The following is a 17,119-nucleotide window of genomic DNA, read 5'->3' as shown; positions in this document are numbered from 1 at the left end:
TATAATTTTAACCACTTGCCACCCAAGCCAATTCTGGCATTTCTTTCCTACATGTAAAAATCATAATTAATTTTGCTAGAAAATTACTCGGAACCCCCAGTGTGTGTGTGTGTGTGTGTGTGTGTGTGTGTGTGTGTGTGTGTGTGTGTATATATATATATATATATATATATATATATATATATATATATATATATATATATATATATATATATATATATATATATATATATATGTATGTGTGTGTGTGTGTATATATATATATATATATAATTTTTTTTTTTTTTTTCCTAGCAGAGACCCTAGGGAATAAAAAGGGGGGTTTTGCAATCTTTTATATCACACAGTATTTGCGGAGCAATTTTTCAAACGCAATTTGTTTTGAAAAAACACTTTCATGAATTAAAAAATTTTTTTTTGTTTAATGTGAAAGATGATGTTATTTTGAGTAAACAGATTGATTTTTTTTTTTTTTTTTTTTTTACACTTTCTCTTAAAATTTGTATTTTTTGCTCACTTTTACTCTTATTACAAGGGATGTTAGCACTCCTTGTAATAGGAATAGGGCATGACAGGTCCTCTTTACAGAGAGATCTGGCGTCTAGACGTCCCCACATCTCTCCTCTTTCTTTAATCAAAGTAAATGATGTCGTATGACGACTACCCGGGGGAGTGGTTAAAGCAGCCTTTCTTCTGTCTAGGTTAGTGGGGTTTGTCAAACGACTGCAACCCTGACAACAGCTTAACATATATACGTGGTGACATGAAAGTGGGCTTTCTCCTGAGCTACCGTGCGCTCAATCATGATTTCATACTTATGATTGGGAGAGAGTAAATCCAGCTCCTAATCACGTGGTTGCTGTCTTACAATAGATCAATAATAGATAGAGATAATATCGTATATACTCGACTATAAGCCGACTTTTTCAGCACATTTTTTATGCTGAAAAAGCCTCCCTCGGCTTATACCCGAGTGAGGGTGCAGCCTCACTCTGCCCATCTGCAGCTGTACCTTCGATAACCAAAACAGCGAGTGTCTCTCGCTGTGTCATGCAGTCTTGTTCAGCGGCCGTCCACTGTAACAAAGCCCTGCCTCCTGCTCGTCCGTCATAGATGGAATACTGTACGCTGATACAATGCTGGGAAACTGAATCAGTGTTCCGTCTATCACGGACAAGGAGGAGGCGGGGCTTTGTTACAGTGGATGGCCGCCGAACAGTTAAGACTGCATGACACAGCGGGAGACGCCTGCTGTTTTGGTTATCAAAGGTACAGCTGCAGATGGGCACAGTGAGGGTGCAGATGGGCATTGTTTACCCAGTAGCTGCTGCATTTCTCACCCTAGGCTTATATTCGAGTCAATAAGTTTTCCCAGTTTTTTGTGGTAAAATTAGGTGCCTCGGCTTATATTCGGGTCGGCTTATAATCGAGTATATATGATATATAAAATAATTAGATCAGGGCTCGATCTAGGTTAGTGTCAGTGTCTGTGTAGGATGAAAAAAAAAAAAAAGTGCAATGTTTTCTACCCCCAGTATGGTTACACAACTAATTATGTGCACAAATGTGGTATCCCCATGCAAATCAGAAGTAGGAGAATTTATTTGGGGTTTTTTTTTATTTTTTTTGGTGACTGGTCACGATAATGGTATAGAATAAACAGCTAAAGTTTAAATAAAGATATATTTTTATTGTACAGTTTAGGACATAAGACTTGTATTCATAGGCCATACATTATATGCAGACTGCCTTCAAATGATTGGACAAAGGCAAAAAATCTCTCCAGTGCGCATTCATGAAACTTTGCTAGTGACTTTCGGTGATTTCTCTTCTGGAGAAATATTTTTGTTTTTTAAACCATTCAGTTTTTTTCTTTTGACACCTCCATAAAGATTTGGCTACAGTATTTGGATTGGTATCTATTGATTTTGTCTTGGGGATTATACCCAGACCCCCCACTCTGTGGCGCTGCTCTGTAATTCTTGGTTCAAGCGCTGGATCCTGAGTTTGGCATGAATTACAACATGTGTAGTTAGTAGGGATGAGCCGAACACCCCTCGGTTTGGTTCGCACCAGAACTTGCGAACAGGCAAAAAATTTGTATGAACACTCAAACACCATTAAAGTCTATGGGACGCTAACATGAAAAATCAAAAGTGCTTATTTTAAAGGCTTATATGCACATTATTGCCATAAGTGTTTGGGGACCTGGGTCCTGCCCCAGGGGACATGTATCAATGCAAAAAAAAAGTTTTAAAAACTGATGTTTTTTCAGGAGCAGTGATTTTAATAATGCTTAAAGCGAAACAATAAAAGTGAAATATTCCTTTAAATATCGTGCCTGGGGGGAGGGGTGTCCTTAGTATGCCTGTAAAGTAGTATTTCTCCCATGTTTATAACAATACCACAGCAAAATGACATTTCTAAAGGAAAAAAAGTAATTAAAAACTGCTCGCGGCTGTAATGTATTGTCGGGTCCCGGCAATATAGGTGAAAATCATTGAAAAAAAAAACTGCATGGGTCCCCCCCCCCCAGTCCATTACCAGTTCCTTTGGGTCTTGTATGGATATTAAGGGTTACCCCGCATCCAAATTTTAAAAAAAAATTGCGTTGAGGGTCCCCCTAAAATCCATACCAGGCCCTTCAGGTCTGCTATGGATATAAGGGGAACCCTGCGCCAAAATTTCTTTTAAAAATGGTGTAGGGGCCCCCCAAAATCCATACCAGACCCTTATCCCAGCAGGCAACCTGGCAGGCCACAGGAAAAGGGGGGCCACATGCCCTCAACTTAGGGAGGGTGCTTTGGGGTCCCAAATGTTCATGGGGACAAGGGCCTCATCCCCACAACCCTTGCCCGGTGGTTGTGGGGGTCTGCAGTCGGGGGGCTTATCGGAATCTGGAAGCCTCCTTTCACAAGGGGACCCCCAGATCCCGACCCCCCCCCCCCAATGTGAATGGGTATCTGGTACATTGTACCCCTACACATTCACCAAAAATGTTAAACGTGACAGTAGACCATTTGTGGCAAGTCCTTTATTAAAAAAGAAAAAGAAAATAACTGTCCATTCATCTTCGATCACAGCGTCCGATGACCCGATAAAAAAAAACCTGAAAAACCTCCGCCTCCATAAGAGGCACCCGCTGACTGAAGCCTTTTTGCGATGACAGCTGTTATATAGCTGAGGGCGGGGCCACCCGGTGACGTAAACAGGTGACCCCGTCCCCTCTGACGTTTTTTTTTTTTTTTTTTTTAATTTTGGCTCAGGGTTTCCCTTAAAATCCATACCAGACCTGAAGGACCTGGTATGGATTTTGAGGGGAAACCTACGCCATTTTTTTTTTTTTTAAATTTTGGCACAGGGTTCCCCTTAATATCCATACCGGACCCAAAGGGCCTGGTAATGGACTGGGGGGGGGGGGGGGACCCATGCCATTTTTTTCAATGATTTTGATTTATATTGCCGGGACCCGAAAATATATTACAGCCGTGAGCAGTTTTAAATGACTTTTTTTTTTTGCTGTGCTGTGATACTGTTATAAACACGGGAAAAATGCGGGCATACTAAGGACACCCCCCCGGGCACGATATTTAAAGGAATGTTTCATTTTTATTGTTTCACTTTAAGCATTAATAAAATCACTGCTCCTGAAAAAAACAGACGTTTTTGCATTAATACATGTCCCCTGGTGCAGGACCCAGGTCCACAAACACTTTTTACGGCAATAACTTGCAAATAAGCCTTTAAAATTAGCACTTTTGATTTTTCATGTTCGTGTCCCATAGACATTACCAGCATTTTGCAGCTTTTGAATTTGCTGCAAATGCCGCATATTGTTCACTGTTCGGCGAACACCCGATGTTCAAGTCGAACTTTCAGTACCAGGTGGTTTTGAGACTAGAAACTTACTTTCTGCTTGGGGTGATCTCTTCTTTCCACCTCAGTGAGAGCATTGTTCTTCCCTCTCTGCTGCCCCAAAATATTGCCAAGGAAATTGCCCTAAACTGTCTGAATGTGGTCCGTGCTATCAGGGTGTACCTAGCACCCATGGCCACTATTTGCGCAGAGTCTTTGTTCTGCCTGTAAGTCCTCGTAGAGGGCAGTTTGTTTCCCATGCCATCGTTGCCAGGTGGATCTGACAACTTATTTCTATGGACTATGCCCTTAACGAAAGTGTTCCACCCTTCCCTATTAGAGCTCATTTCTCTGCTTCTGGTGTCTCTTGGGCTCTTCAACATCAAGCATCTGTATCCCAGATTTGCAAGGCTGCCATATAGTCTTCTGTTCAAATGTTCTCCCAAGTTTTATCAGGTGGATTTTCAGGCCTGCTGTCTAGGTTAGTTGGGGATTGTCAAACGATGGCAACCCTAAATAAGCAAATAGAATTATTTTAGAGATTAGAAGCAATGGGAGAGGTAGTCAAATTAAAGAGTAACTCTACTTTTGTTGAAAATGAAAGATTTCCCTGTGGGTAATCTATGTATATTGCAAGGATTTTACCAAACTTTGTTGCGGACTCCTACCTTTTGTTATTCTGAAGAAATACATGTTTGTTTGTCTGGGTCCATGTGCAAAGTGAATGGGAGTGATTTTAACCACCTCAAGACCGGATAACAGTAGTAAGCAATGATGTCATAAATGAAAGCCATTTTTTACTACTGGACTTGTGATCACTGCGATTGTACCAGAGTAGAACACAGTAGCTCCGTATGCCGATCCGGTGATCTGCAGTGTGTACACCGGATAGGTTTCCAGCAAAGCTTGCTTCTAGAGGACGTAAGGGTGCATCCTCCCATTGTGACACTTGTCCCACAGGGCCGTATATGTACAGTGATTGGGCGGGAAGCAGTTAAACTAATTCGCCTGCTGCACTTGCAGGATTCTAATGAAGAAAGTGCCAAGGTCTGCATCCTTGTAGATGTGATTTCGCTTTGGCGGTATCTCACCAAAAATTACATTTTTTTACAGAGGATGCCCAAAATCTGACCTGTATCTTAGTGCAGACCTCTGGGAAAATCAGTGAGCCAATCACATAAGCAGAAAATGACATTTCTGGGGGCGTTATTTTTTCCCCACGAAAGTGGAATTGCCCTTTAAATAATCTTATGCATTTTTTTATACCTTAGAACAAACCCCTTAGGAATGAAAGGACATATGGCTAAGTGTTATGGTGATTTGGTTCAAGAGCTGTGGAGTGGAACTCAGAAGAATGTGGCTCCCCTTAAATTAAGGGTAAGACTTCTAGTGTCGTTTACTGAAAGTAATAATGTGACCCTTGCATGTGTAAGTGTTTAGACTTCCAACTCAAAGTTTCAATACACAGGGCCCAATATGACACAAAGACTTTGTGAATCCCCACATAATACTTCACTACTGTATCCCCTGGTTCCTGTAATAAAGCTACATGCCCAAATAGATATAAAATATCTGTTGAGATTTCACTAAAGAGTTAGAGTATTGCTGGCACAAAATATCTGTCATAAGATGATTTTGTCGGTGCAAAAGGCTGTACTGTTTTAGAAACTGTAAAAGTGTATGAACTGTATTATTTTCTGACATGAGTATGAGCATATACACAATCTTACCAAAAGTATTGGGACACCTGCCTTTACACGCACATGAACTTTACTGGCACCCCAGTCTTAGTCCGTAGGGTTCAATATTGAGTTGGCCCACCTTTTGCAGCTATAAAAGCTTCAACTCTTCTGGGAAGGCTGTCTACATGGTTGAGGAGTGTGTCTATGGGAATGTTTGACCATTCTTCCAGAAGGGCATTTGTGAGGTTAGGGACTGATGTGTACGAGAAGGCTTGGCTCGCAGTCTCCACTCTAATTCATCCCAAAGGTGTTCTGTCGGGTTGAGGTCAGGACTCTGTGCAGGCCAGTAAAGTTCCTTCACCCCAAACTTGCTCATCCATGTCTTTATGGACTTTGCTTGTGCCCTTGTGCGCAGTCAGGTTGGAACAGGAAGGGGCCATCCCCAAACTGTTCCCACAAAGTAGGGAGCATGAAATTGTCCAAAATGTCTTGGTATGCTGACGCCTTAAGAGTTCCCTTCACTGGAACTAAGAGGCCAAGCCCAACCCCTGAAAAACAATCCCAAACCATAATCCCCCCTCCACCAAAAGATTTGGACTAGTGCACAAAGCAAGGTCCATAAAGACATGGATGAGCCAGTCTGGGGTGGAGGAATTTGACTGGCCTGCACAGAGTCCTGACCTCAGCCCAGCCAGGCCTTCTTGTCTTTCATCAGTGCCTGACCTCACAAATGCGCTTCTAGAAGAATGGTCAAACATTCCCATAGACACACTCCTAAACCTTGTGGACAGCCTTCCCAGAAGAGTTGAAGCTGGTTTCTATGCAGAGTTGCACCAGATTTTGCACTCCCCGTGTTTACCAAACGATGTTATTCAGTATATTATCGGGTCAATAAACCATAGACCACTATCACCTATTGCCATCTTCACTTTCAGATTTAATAGATGCATAGAGACATATTTTATTGAAATCATAAACATGTAAAATTGTTTATATATAGACATTTTGCTTGGAAACCTAGATATTAAAACAATTTTATTTTTTATTAATAATTGTGTTTTATGAATTTTCTTAAACCTGCTTCCTTTGTTATATTTTTGTTCCACAGTGGACAATCGCAAAATATGCCCCACGGTTCAATGGCTTCCAGCAGCAAGACTCCCAAGAGCTACTTGCTTTTCTTTTGGATGGTCTTCATGAGGATCTTAATAGAGTCCATGATAAGCCATATGTTGAGCTTAAGGACAGCGATGGCCGACCAGACTGGGAAGTTGCTGCAGAGGTTAGACCTTGTTTAATGTAGAATTAATATTAAAATTGCCTAATGAAACCCATTCATACAACATGTGCTTGTAACAAAAGATGTACATTCCATACAGAATATTTAACTTGTTAGAATGTTTTAGTAGTATTTCATGTATGACACGTTTCCTTTAAAGCTTTATTGATCCCAACTGATGCCCATAAAAAGATATAATAAAATATTTACAAAAGTGTAGGGGTGCACTCACTTTTGTGAGACACTGTAAATTAAAAGGTGAACAGAACCGTGTTTTCATGGTTCTGTTCACCTTTTAATTTACAGCATCTACCCAAAAGTGAGTGCGCCCATCACATTTTTGTAAATATTTTATTAGATCTTTTCATGTGACAACACTGAAGAAATGACACTTTGCTACAATGTGAAGTAGTGAGTGTACAGCTTGTATAACAGTGTAAATTTGCTGTCCCCTCCAAATAACTCAACACACAGCCATTATTGTCTAAACCGCTGGCAACAAAAGTGAGTACACCTCTAAATGAAAATGTCCAAATTGGGCCCAATTAGCCATTTTCCCTCCCATGTGTCATGTGACTCATTAGTGTTACAAGGTCTCAGGTGTGAATGCGGAGCAGGTGTATTCAATTTGGTGTTATCGCTCTCACTCTCCCATACTGGTCACTAGAAGTTCAACGTGGCACCTCATGGCAAAGAACTCTCTGAGCATCTGAAATAAAGAATTGTTGCTCTACATAAAGATGGCCTAGGCTATAAGAAGATTGCCAAGACCCTGAAACTGAGCTGCAGCACGGTGGCCAAGACCATACAGAAGTTTTAACAGGACAGGTTCCACTCAGAACAGGCCTTGCCATGGTCGACCAAAGAAGTTGCACTTCATATCCAGAGGTTGTCTTTGGGAAATAAACGTATGAGTGCTGGCAGCATTGCTGCAGAGGTTGAAGGGGTGGGGTGGGGGGTGGGGGTCTGTGGGGCATCCTCAAACGGAAGGTGGAGGAGCACAAGGTCTCTAACATCCACCAACTCCGTGATGTTGTCATGGAAGAGTGGAAGAGGACTTCTGTGGCAACTTGTGAAGTGCTGGAAAAGAATGGTGGCCACAAAAAATATTGACACTTTGGGCCTAATTTGGACATTTTCACTTAGGGGTGTACTCACTTTTGTTGCCAGTGGTTTAGACATTAATGGCTGTGTGTTGAGTTATTTTGAGGGGACAGAAAATTGACACTGTTATACAAGCTGTACACTCACTACTTTACATTGTAGCAAAGTGTCATTTCTTCAGTGTTGTCACATGAAAAGATATAATAAAATATTTACAAAAATGTGAGGGGTGTACTCACTTTTGTGAGATACAATGGTTATCATTTACACAATGCAGGCTATAATATTTGGTCAGGATTGGGACCTGCTTTGATGGGCCTTAGGCTGTGTAGATTAGCTTGCTTTTGATATCAGTTTGAGATAATTCAGAATTCATTGGCAGATGCATTTGACGTGCAGTTTACCTCCTTCTACCTTGCGTTTGACCTGCTTCAAGCCGCCTTTGCATTCCCATGCACTTGTATGGAGAGAGAAATAGTTCTTGTATGAAAAAAGCCTGTTAAAATATCTCTACTATTCGAATGTTTGCACTATGCCAAGGTCCTGCCAATCGCTGTTTCCTCTTTTCGACTTTGGGTGTTGCAATGCCATACTCTACATTTTGTTTATGGAAAGGCTGTCTTCATTGTGCTGCAAAGTCAGCTTTGTGTAGGAGAAAAACACAAGGTGTTCTGGGCCTGCCAAATTTGAATAAATCATAAAAAAAAAAAAAAAAAGAGGAAGATGTGATGAGCACAAGATCGGAGTTGTTTAAAAACTTAAAGAGGTTGTAGACGTAGCAGGGTTTTTACCTTTTACGCTAAAAAAAAAAAAAAAAAAAGCAAAACACCTGTGTGCAGCTCCACCCTATACTTGAGCCTGAACTTGATGCAGCACTGTGCCCGAGTGCAGTAGTTCTCTCCACACTCTCTCTCCTCACTGTCCATGGACGTAGCAGTGGCAGCCATTGGCACCTGCTGCTGTCAATCAATCATATCCTGTGAGATGGAAGTGGAGGCGGGGCAAAGCTGCACTGTGTGTGTCTCGGGACACACACAACATGGTTCGGAATCGAGCCCCGCATGAGTGCTTCCCTAGCAAGTGGCTTGCTATGGGGCACTGAGCAGGGGGGAGGAGTCAGGAGCGCTGGCAGGGCACCCCAGAAGAGGAGGATTCGGCCTGCTTCATGCAAAACTTTACATTACACAGAGCAGGTAAATATAACATGCTTGTTATTTTGAAAAAAACTCCCTTTACAATCACTTTATTGTAAAGAACAAGAAAGTTCTGCAGCCTGTTGGTAACCAGTCACAGACCTCTCTTGCAGTTCCAGGCAGTGAGATTAAGGAACATTTATTTTTAGGTAATTGCTGTAGTCTGTCATTGCTCCTTCGCTTTTTAGTAGTCGAGCACTATAAATACCAGTGTATGCGCTCTATAAAATTATCTTTTCTGTGGTGTATGCCGATTCATTTATTTCAGGCTTTGTTATTTGAAACTACACTGTGAATTCAGTATGATGATAGTTTTGTGCCATGTTTCGTATCTTCCCGTATGGATAATCACTGCAGACAACAGTATGTATCCATGTAAAAAACTGACGGTAGCAGTTAGTCACAGTGTAAATACTTAAAACTTATTACATACCCCAAGTTTGGTTCGAGGGGGAAGTGTTAGAACCGCCATCACTTTTTATTTCTGTCTTTTCCCCATCGGGGTGAATTTTACTCGCTTCCCATCCCATTGACTGCAGTCACTAATACAGGAGATCTATCCCATAAGAGCACATATGGTGATAAAGCATTATTATAAAGCCCCGGTGCATGAGACTCCAGCATTAAGTTGTGGCTGGAGAGCACAGGCGCACTATCCAGCCCCGCTGCCGGGAGCCTGTTAAACTCTGAGAGACTGACAGTTGCTGTTGCTGGCCTGGACTGGGCAGCGTATGTAGCGGTATTGTGCCCTTTGCTGCTTGCTTTCCTTTTGGGGACTAGTTAAGATGGCACTTCTAGGTATCTTAAGAATAATTTAAACCCGTTCTGTCTTTCTGAATATATGGTGCTGTACAGTCATGGCTCCCTGTTATCATTTAAGTTTGAAAATGATTTGTTTTTCAGTTTTTCTTTCCAGCTAAATGCTTGAGCATTCAGATTTTTTGTTTGTTGCTTGTTTTGCTAGTTTTGTATGGTTTCTGCATAGCCGGTAGCATGTCTTGAAGCACTTCAAAAGCATTCTTTGTAAGGCCAATTTATTGGAAGAAATATAGCTTCTTTTTTTAAAACCCTTTTTCATAGTGATTTTTTTTTTTTATTATTTCTTTTTTCATAGTGCAGTCTGTAAAGGAGTAGGCTTATGCTATATGTCTGATGAAGTAAAACAGGTTTCCTGATTGCCAGTGCGTTAGCATATTCTTGTATCCCACAAAGACACTGCATTAATTTTAAATCTTTACTAGTACATTTAATCCATAATTTCATGTGCTATTCAGGCTTGGGACAATCACTTGAGGAGAAACCGGTCTATAGTTGTTGACTTGTTTCATGGACAGCTAAGATCTCAAGTCAAATGCAAGACCTGTGGACATGTGAGTGTCCGATTTGATCCGTTCAACTTCCTTTCATTGCCTCTTCCTATGGACAGCTACATGCATCTTGAAATCACAGGTTTGTGAAAATGCATATCCTATTTTTTTAACCAGTACCTAGTTGTATTTGTTAGGCTATAAAAAATCTTTGTGGAAATTATGCAGGTACTAAAATGGGGAGAGAACACTGTAGAAGACATATAACTGCATTTGACCTAACTTTAATTACGGTTGTCGGATTCAGATTCGTGCTACTTTATTAAAAAAAAATGTTGTGTAAAATCTATATAAAACAGAATGCAATGATTTGAAAAAAATCTTTAAACCCATATTTTATTAACAAAAGAAAATAGAAAACACAGCAAATGTTTAAACTGAGAAAATGTGCCATTTTAAGAAAAAAATAAGATAATTTTGAAATTGATGGCAGCAACACGTCTCAAAAAAGTTGGGACAGGGCAACAAAGTGGTAAGTGGTACTAACAAGGAAGAGCTAGAAGAACATTTTGCAGCTAATTAGGTTATTGGCAACAGGTGCGTAATTTGATTGGGTATAAAAAAAAAAAAACATCTGAGGCTGGATTCACACCTATGCATGTTGCTTTTGAGCGTTTTTGGAGTTTTTTTTTTGATGCTTGCCACGTTTTTGAGCAGCGTTTTTGTAGCGTTTTTACAGTGTTTTGCGGCGTTTTTGCCGCGTTTTGCGGTTTTTTTTTTTGTTTTTTTTTTACAGTTTTTTTTACAGTCTAAAAAAAAATTAAAAAAAAAAAAAAAACGGCAAAAACGCATCAAAAACGCACCAAAAACGCTGTAAAAACGCTGCAAAAACAGTGCACATGCGTTTTTGATGCTGGTCCATTGAATTGTATTACATGCAAAACGCTGCATTTTGCATGAAAAAAAGGCCCTGACCCTTTCCAAAAATGCAGAGATACAAAAAGGCATTGATGTGAACGTGTTCCATAGGAACCCATGTTAAAAAATTCCCATGCAAAATGCATCAAAAAACGCGCTAGTGTGAATGGAGCCTAAGTGCCGGTTCACACTTGTGCGATGTCAGACATCACATGTGATTCGCACTGTACTGCTGTGCAGATCACATGCGATGTCTGTGCGGTGCAAATTCAGCCATACAGATTGTATGGCTGAATTTGCAACGCATACGGACCAAAATCATGCAGGACTCTTTTTTGTCCACACCAGAATCGGATCGAATGGGTGTTCACAATCCGATTCCTGTCGGAATTCACAGTTTCCACTGCAATATGCGGATCGATCTGGGGGTGTCATTAACTTTCTATTGACACGTACAGTGGTTCTCATAGGGCAGTGTGAACTGCCTGCGAGTTCTGTGCGATGTAGGCCTGGCACTGGCAACACACTGGTTCCCGCATTGCACTGGTGTGAACCGGCATTTAATATATCATCATCTACAGAACATAATATCGAAAGCTTCAGAGAATCTGGAGAAATCTATGCACAAGGGACAGGGCCAAAACGCAATATAGTATGCCCGTGATCTTCGGGTTCTCAGATGGTACTGCATTAAAAACAGGCATGATTCTGTGATGGACATTACTGCAGGGGCTCGGGAATACTTCCAAAAACCACTGTCTGAACACATATCGCCATGCTATCCAAAAATGCAAATTAAAGCTCTATCAAACAAAGAAGCTATATCTGAACTTGATTTAGAAATGCTGCCGTCTTCTCTAGGCCAAGGCTCATTTAAAAGTGAAAAAGGGTTCTGTATTCAGACGAATCAAAATTTGACATTTTTTTTTGGCAATCATGGGTGCCACCCCCTCCAGACTATAGAGGAGAGGAACCTTCTGGCTTGTTATCAGCACTCAGTTCAAAAGCCTGCATCTCTGATGCTATGGGGGTGCATTACTGCATAAAGTATGGGCAGCTTGCACATCTTCAAAGGCATCATCAATTCTACAAGATATATCCAGGTTTTAGCGCAGCATATATCCCATCTACAAGACATCTTTTTTAGGGAAGGATTTGCATATTTCAGCAGGACAATGCTAAACACCTACTGCATCTATGAAAAGAGCATGGCTTTGTAGTAGAAGAGTCCAGGTTCTTAACTGACCTGCCTGCAGTCCAGACCTTTCACCATTTGAAAATATTTTGCGCATCTTGAAACCAAAAATATGACAAAAGACCCAGGACTGTTAACCAGTTAGAATCCTATATCAGGCAAGAATGGGATAACATTCCTTGCCCAAAATCTCAGTCAGTTCCCAGACGTTTACAGATTGTTAAAAGAAGAGTGGATGCTACACCGTGGTAAACATACATTTATTTATCTTCTTAAAATAGTAATTTTTTTTCATTTTAAACATTTGATATGTTTTTTATTTTCTATTGTGAATAAAATATGGCTTCATGAGATTTTCAAGTCATCGCATTCTGATTTTATACAGCATCTCAACTTTTTTGAGATTTGGGGTTGTACATACTAAACCACGGAGGTGCCAATCTTATTCTGTCATTTACTGGTACAATTTTAAAGATAAATAATAAATCTGCTGCCGTCTGCGAAATATTAGGGCATGTTGTGTTTACGTCATTGGGATTCTTTTTGAACCTACATTGGCCTAAAATTATTTAAAAGTGTAAGCCTTGTGGGACCTAATGATGATCAACTGGATGGGTATTGGACATATTAGCCTTGTTTGCATTTTTCACTGTGTAATATTAGGTCAGTGGTTGAGTGTTAGTATTGATTTTGTGGTTGTTTTATTTCCTTCATTTTTATTATTCAGTAAATAAACACATTTAGTTAATTGTGTGATTATTTTGCATTTGGAACTAAAGCTAACATTGCTCAATTTTTTTTATTTTTTTTATTTTTAAGTAATTAAATTAGATGACACCACTCCTATTCGGTACGGGTTAAGGCTCAACATGGATGAAAAGTACACGGGCCTGAAGAAACAACTTAGTGAACTCTGTAGCTTGACACCAGAACAAATTCTTTTGGCAGAAGTACATGGATCCAATATTAAGGTAAAAGTTGATAGCTAGGTTTATGCCATGTACATGTGTACCAAAGAAGGCTTAACATTTATAGCTTCACTCATGTGGTAACAAAAACGCAAACGCAATGAAACTGAAATTGTGAATAAAATGACAGTTAAGGCCCTGTATGTTCTCCTGCTAACCCTTGAGTTAATTTGAAAAAATAAATTGCCCTTTAAATATTTTCTCTGTCACCTCAATGATTGCAGTAGTGCACCTTTGCTGGTTAACTGCATAGAAATCTAAAGTTGGTCATACTTTGTTCTGTTTTTTTGTTCAGCCAGGGAGATGAATGAAAAAAACTGAACTGATTCCCACATCCACACGTTAGAGGGGGATGCTGGAATCTTCCTGCTGTGTCATTGTATGTTTACAGCAGGAGTCCCCTGCTGTCTGAATTTACTGATCAGTGTTGCAGCCAATTGGCTCTTTGTGCTGATCGAATAAAATTTTTTTCAACATTCCGGGAAGGGCCATAAATGGGTTGAAATTCATCCGGTTCCTGCTGAACCAGCTGTATTTCATCTGTTTAGCCAGCTTTAGGTTGTCCATGGGCTAATGTGCAGGCTGCTTCAGCACAAGTGCCAACCAAGAAGGAAGTGTTGTATACAGAGATCAATACTGTGGTTGCCCTGGCTGGCAGAATGCAGGCTCTGAACTTTTTCTCCTTTTTTTTTTTTTATTTATTTATTTTTTAATTAATACTAGGTTGGGGGACTTTAACATTTTAATTTGTAGTTTGTTGCACTTCAGATTTAATCAGGTGCATGGATTGTTGACAGTACAGCTTGTATTTTTAGTGTACAGTAGAGAAATGGTTGCAGTTTTTTTTCTCTACAGTCCATTTGTGGCAGAATGTTAACTGATATTTTGACGGCTAGTTAGACCTTTTTGTTTATTAGGGTTACATATCCCTAAAACACAGAGAACTTCCATTCAGTATTTTTTTTTTTTGTTCTCCCCATATAGCACAATTTTATGAAGTCTTGTATCCAGAGCCTCAAAGAAATTCCATTGCAGTCACTTATACTTTAGCCAAAATGTCTAATGTCTGAATATACTTTTATTGCTGGTGTAATCCGAGGAAAAATTACCCAGATTTAAGTGCCCTATAACTTGTAGGCATCTTTCCTCTTGAAAACCCAAAATATTAAGAGGCAATGCAACAATTTGTTTACAAAATGTTCAGACACTAGACCAATGCTTGTGTTACTGAGCAAGCAAATTCTACACTTAAGGCCCCTTTTCACGCTTGTGCGACCACGCTTGTGCCCCATGATTTCCAATGAGTACCATTCATATCTGTGCGACTTCAAAGTAGTCCCTGCACTAGTTTGGTTCGACTTTGATGTGACTTAAAGTCCATGGACCTCAAGATTACACAGGCATTGCTTCAAGTCGTGTCAAAATCGCATTATTTTCAGGTGTTATAAGTATGAAAGGGGCCTTAATGTTAATTCCCATAAAGGCATAAAAACCATTACTTTCACGTTTATTGTGTCAGGTTTCATATTAGAATACAACTCTAAGAAAATAAAAAGGACGTTTTAGTTCCGGGTCACACTGGTGTGATGCTGGAAACCCTGCTATTCCTGTGCGAGTTCCCGCATCGCACCTGTATTGCGCACTGGTTCACACTGACATGGGAACTGCTGGAGGTGTCAATGTAAAGTTAATGACACCCCCCAAATCGGTTTGCAGATCTCAGTGCGGACTATGAAATGGTACAGGAATCTGATTGCATGGATGTCAACACCCATGTGATCCTATTGCAGTGTAGACCAAAAAAGGGTCCTGCACCAAACCAACAGTTTGTATGATCGAATTTGCATCGCACAGACATCGCATGTGATGTGCACAGCAATGTAGTGCGAATAACGTTATGTCTGTGATTGCACCAGTGTGAACTCAGCCTTAAAGCAGGACTAAGCCTATTGATTTAAAGTGAAATGCAAATCTGAAAAACAAAAGACAAACTTGCAGGTTTGTAAATTCAAAAGAGATATACTGTGTTTCTTATTTACCTGTCCGCACTGTACACTGAGCTGCACATGCAAAGCTTGGTGTACAATTTTAGCATCTGTTGAGATGAATGAAACTCCTGCGCATTTACGGGAGTGACGTCCTGTCGGCCTAGCCAACAAATACAGAAGACCAGCCAAAGATGTCAGCTGCCAGTGAGAGAGCTGCAAGACACCACAGCACTAGAGTGAAGGCGAGTATAGTTTCGCTTTAACGGTTTTCCCAAACCGAGGCCAAGATGGCTGCTTTTATGGTTTAAGGGAATTAACTACTCGAGTTATGGGTGCTGTTTTTTATCATGATATTAGGGACTGAAGGTGGTCCACAGATGGTGACATAACTGCCATAAATGGTATGGGCACTCAAAATATTTTCATTACCAGATGATGGAAAAAAGTGAATATGCTGTCCAGTGCTTATTTTCATTTTTTGCCTGTAATGGTTGTAATAGCCTAATTAGGGGTAATAGCTTCAGTTTTGTTTTTAGAACACTTCACATTTTTGCCTGTTGTAGCAGTTTTCTTAGAACAGTTCTGATTTCTCTTGTAGAACTTTCCTCAGGATAACCAAAAAGTTCGACTGTCAGTAAGTGGTTTTCTATGTGCTTTTGAAATTCCAATTCCTGGTTCCCCTACATCAGCCACTAGCCCAAGTGAGCCAGGTGAGTAATTGAATTAATGTCCTTCTCTCCTTACCTTAACCTTCTGTTGTTAAATATAAAATGATCACAACCTTTGCAGTTAGTTCAGTATCTGAGCAGTACGCAGTACCCCAAAGTGGTGGCAAGCTATGTGATGAGTAATGTGTAATCAGTCAAAGTCTCTATGTTGTCCTTGCTTCCTTCTGTTTGGGGAAAGAGTTCTGGAAGCTTTGTTCCCTCTGTGCACCAGAATAGGAGAGTCGGACTTTCAACATTGTTTTGTATAATGCCTTGGCTAGTTAGGAGACAGGGAATCAAAGATTAATCAGTTTCACTGTGATTTAGGTTCCCACACTAATCTGAACATTATAGAGTGCAGTTTTTGGATATTTAAAGTGACATTAACCACTTCCCGACCGCCCGCTGTTGTTATACGGTAACAGTATGGCACTCCTGCGCAAATTACTGTAGCTGTACAGGGGCTCACACAGGCGCTGTTGCGCTCGCTCACGCTGCGGGAGCGTGCCCGCGGGTCGGGCGGACTCTATCTCCGCTGCTGACCCATGATTGCCTTGTACACTGGCAGAACGGGGAACTGCCTATGTAAATAAGGCATTTCCCTGTTCTGCCTAGTGATGTGTCAGAGATCTACTGTTCCCAGTGATCGGGGACAGTGATTACTGTCATGTCACTGGTAGCCCATCCCCCCTACAGTTAGGGAACAAACTTAACAACTCGATCGCCCCCTAGTGTTAACCCCTTCCCTGCCATTGACATTTTTACATTGATCAGTGCATTTTTTTAGCACTGATCAATGTAATAATGTCACTGGTCCCCAAAAAGTGTCATTTGGGGTCAGATTTGTCCGCCTCAATGTTGCAGTCCCGCTACAAACCGCAGATAACCGCCATTAGTAGTAAAAACAATTTAAAAAATATAAA

General features: G+C 40.5%; 1 protein-coding gene across 2 annotated transcripts in view; it reads left to right on the top strand.

Moving 5' to 3' along the window:
* USP32 (ubiquitin specific peptidase 32) overlaps positions 1-17,119 on the top strand; it is a 329,432-nt gene that overhangs the window by 267,359 nt on the left and 44,954 nt on the right. For both annotated transcript variants that reach the window (XM_073615247.1, XM_073615245.1), the window contains exons 21-25: positions 5,127-5,232; positions 6,646-6,819; positions 10,388-10,562; positions 13,353-13,504; positions 16,088-16,199. In XM_073615247.1, the coding sequence (XP_073471348.1) occupies positions 5,127-5,232; positions 6,646-6,819; positions 10,388-10,562; positions 13,353-13,504; positions 16,088-16,199 (719 nt within the window). The remainder of the gene's footprint in view (positions 1-5,126; positions 5,233-6,645; positions 6,820-10,387; positions 10,563-13,352; positions 13,505-16,087; positions 16,200-17,119) is intronic.

Source organism: Aquarana catesbeiana, linkage group LG02 (assembly GCF_042186555.1).
Source record: "Aquarana catesbeiana isolate 2022-GZ linkage group LG02, ASM4218655v1, whole genome shotgun sequence".
Lineage (NCBI taxonomy): Eukaryota > Metazoa > Chordata > Amphibia > Anura > Ranidae > Aquarana > Aquarana catesbeiana.
This window is presented reverse-complemented; position numbering and strand designations above follow the sequence as displayed.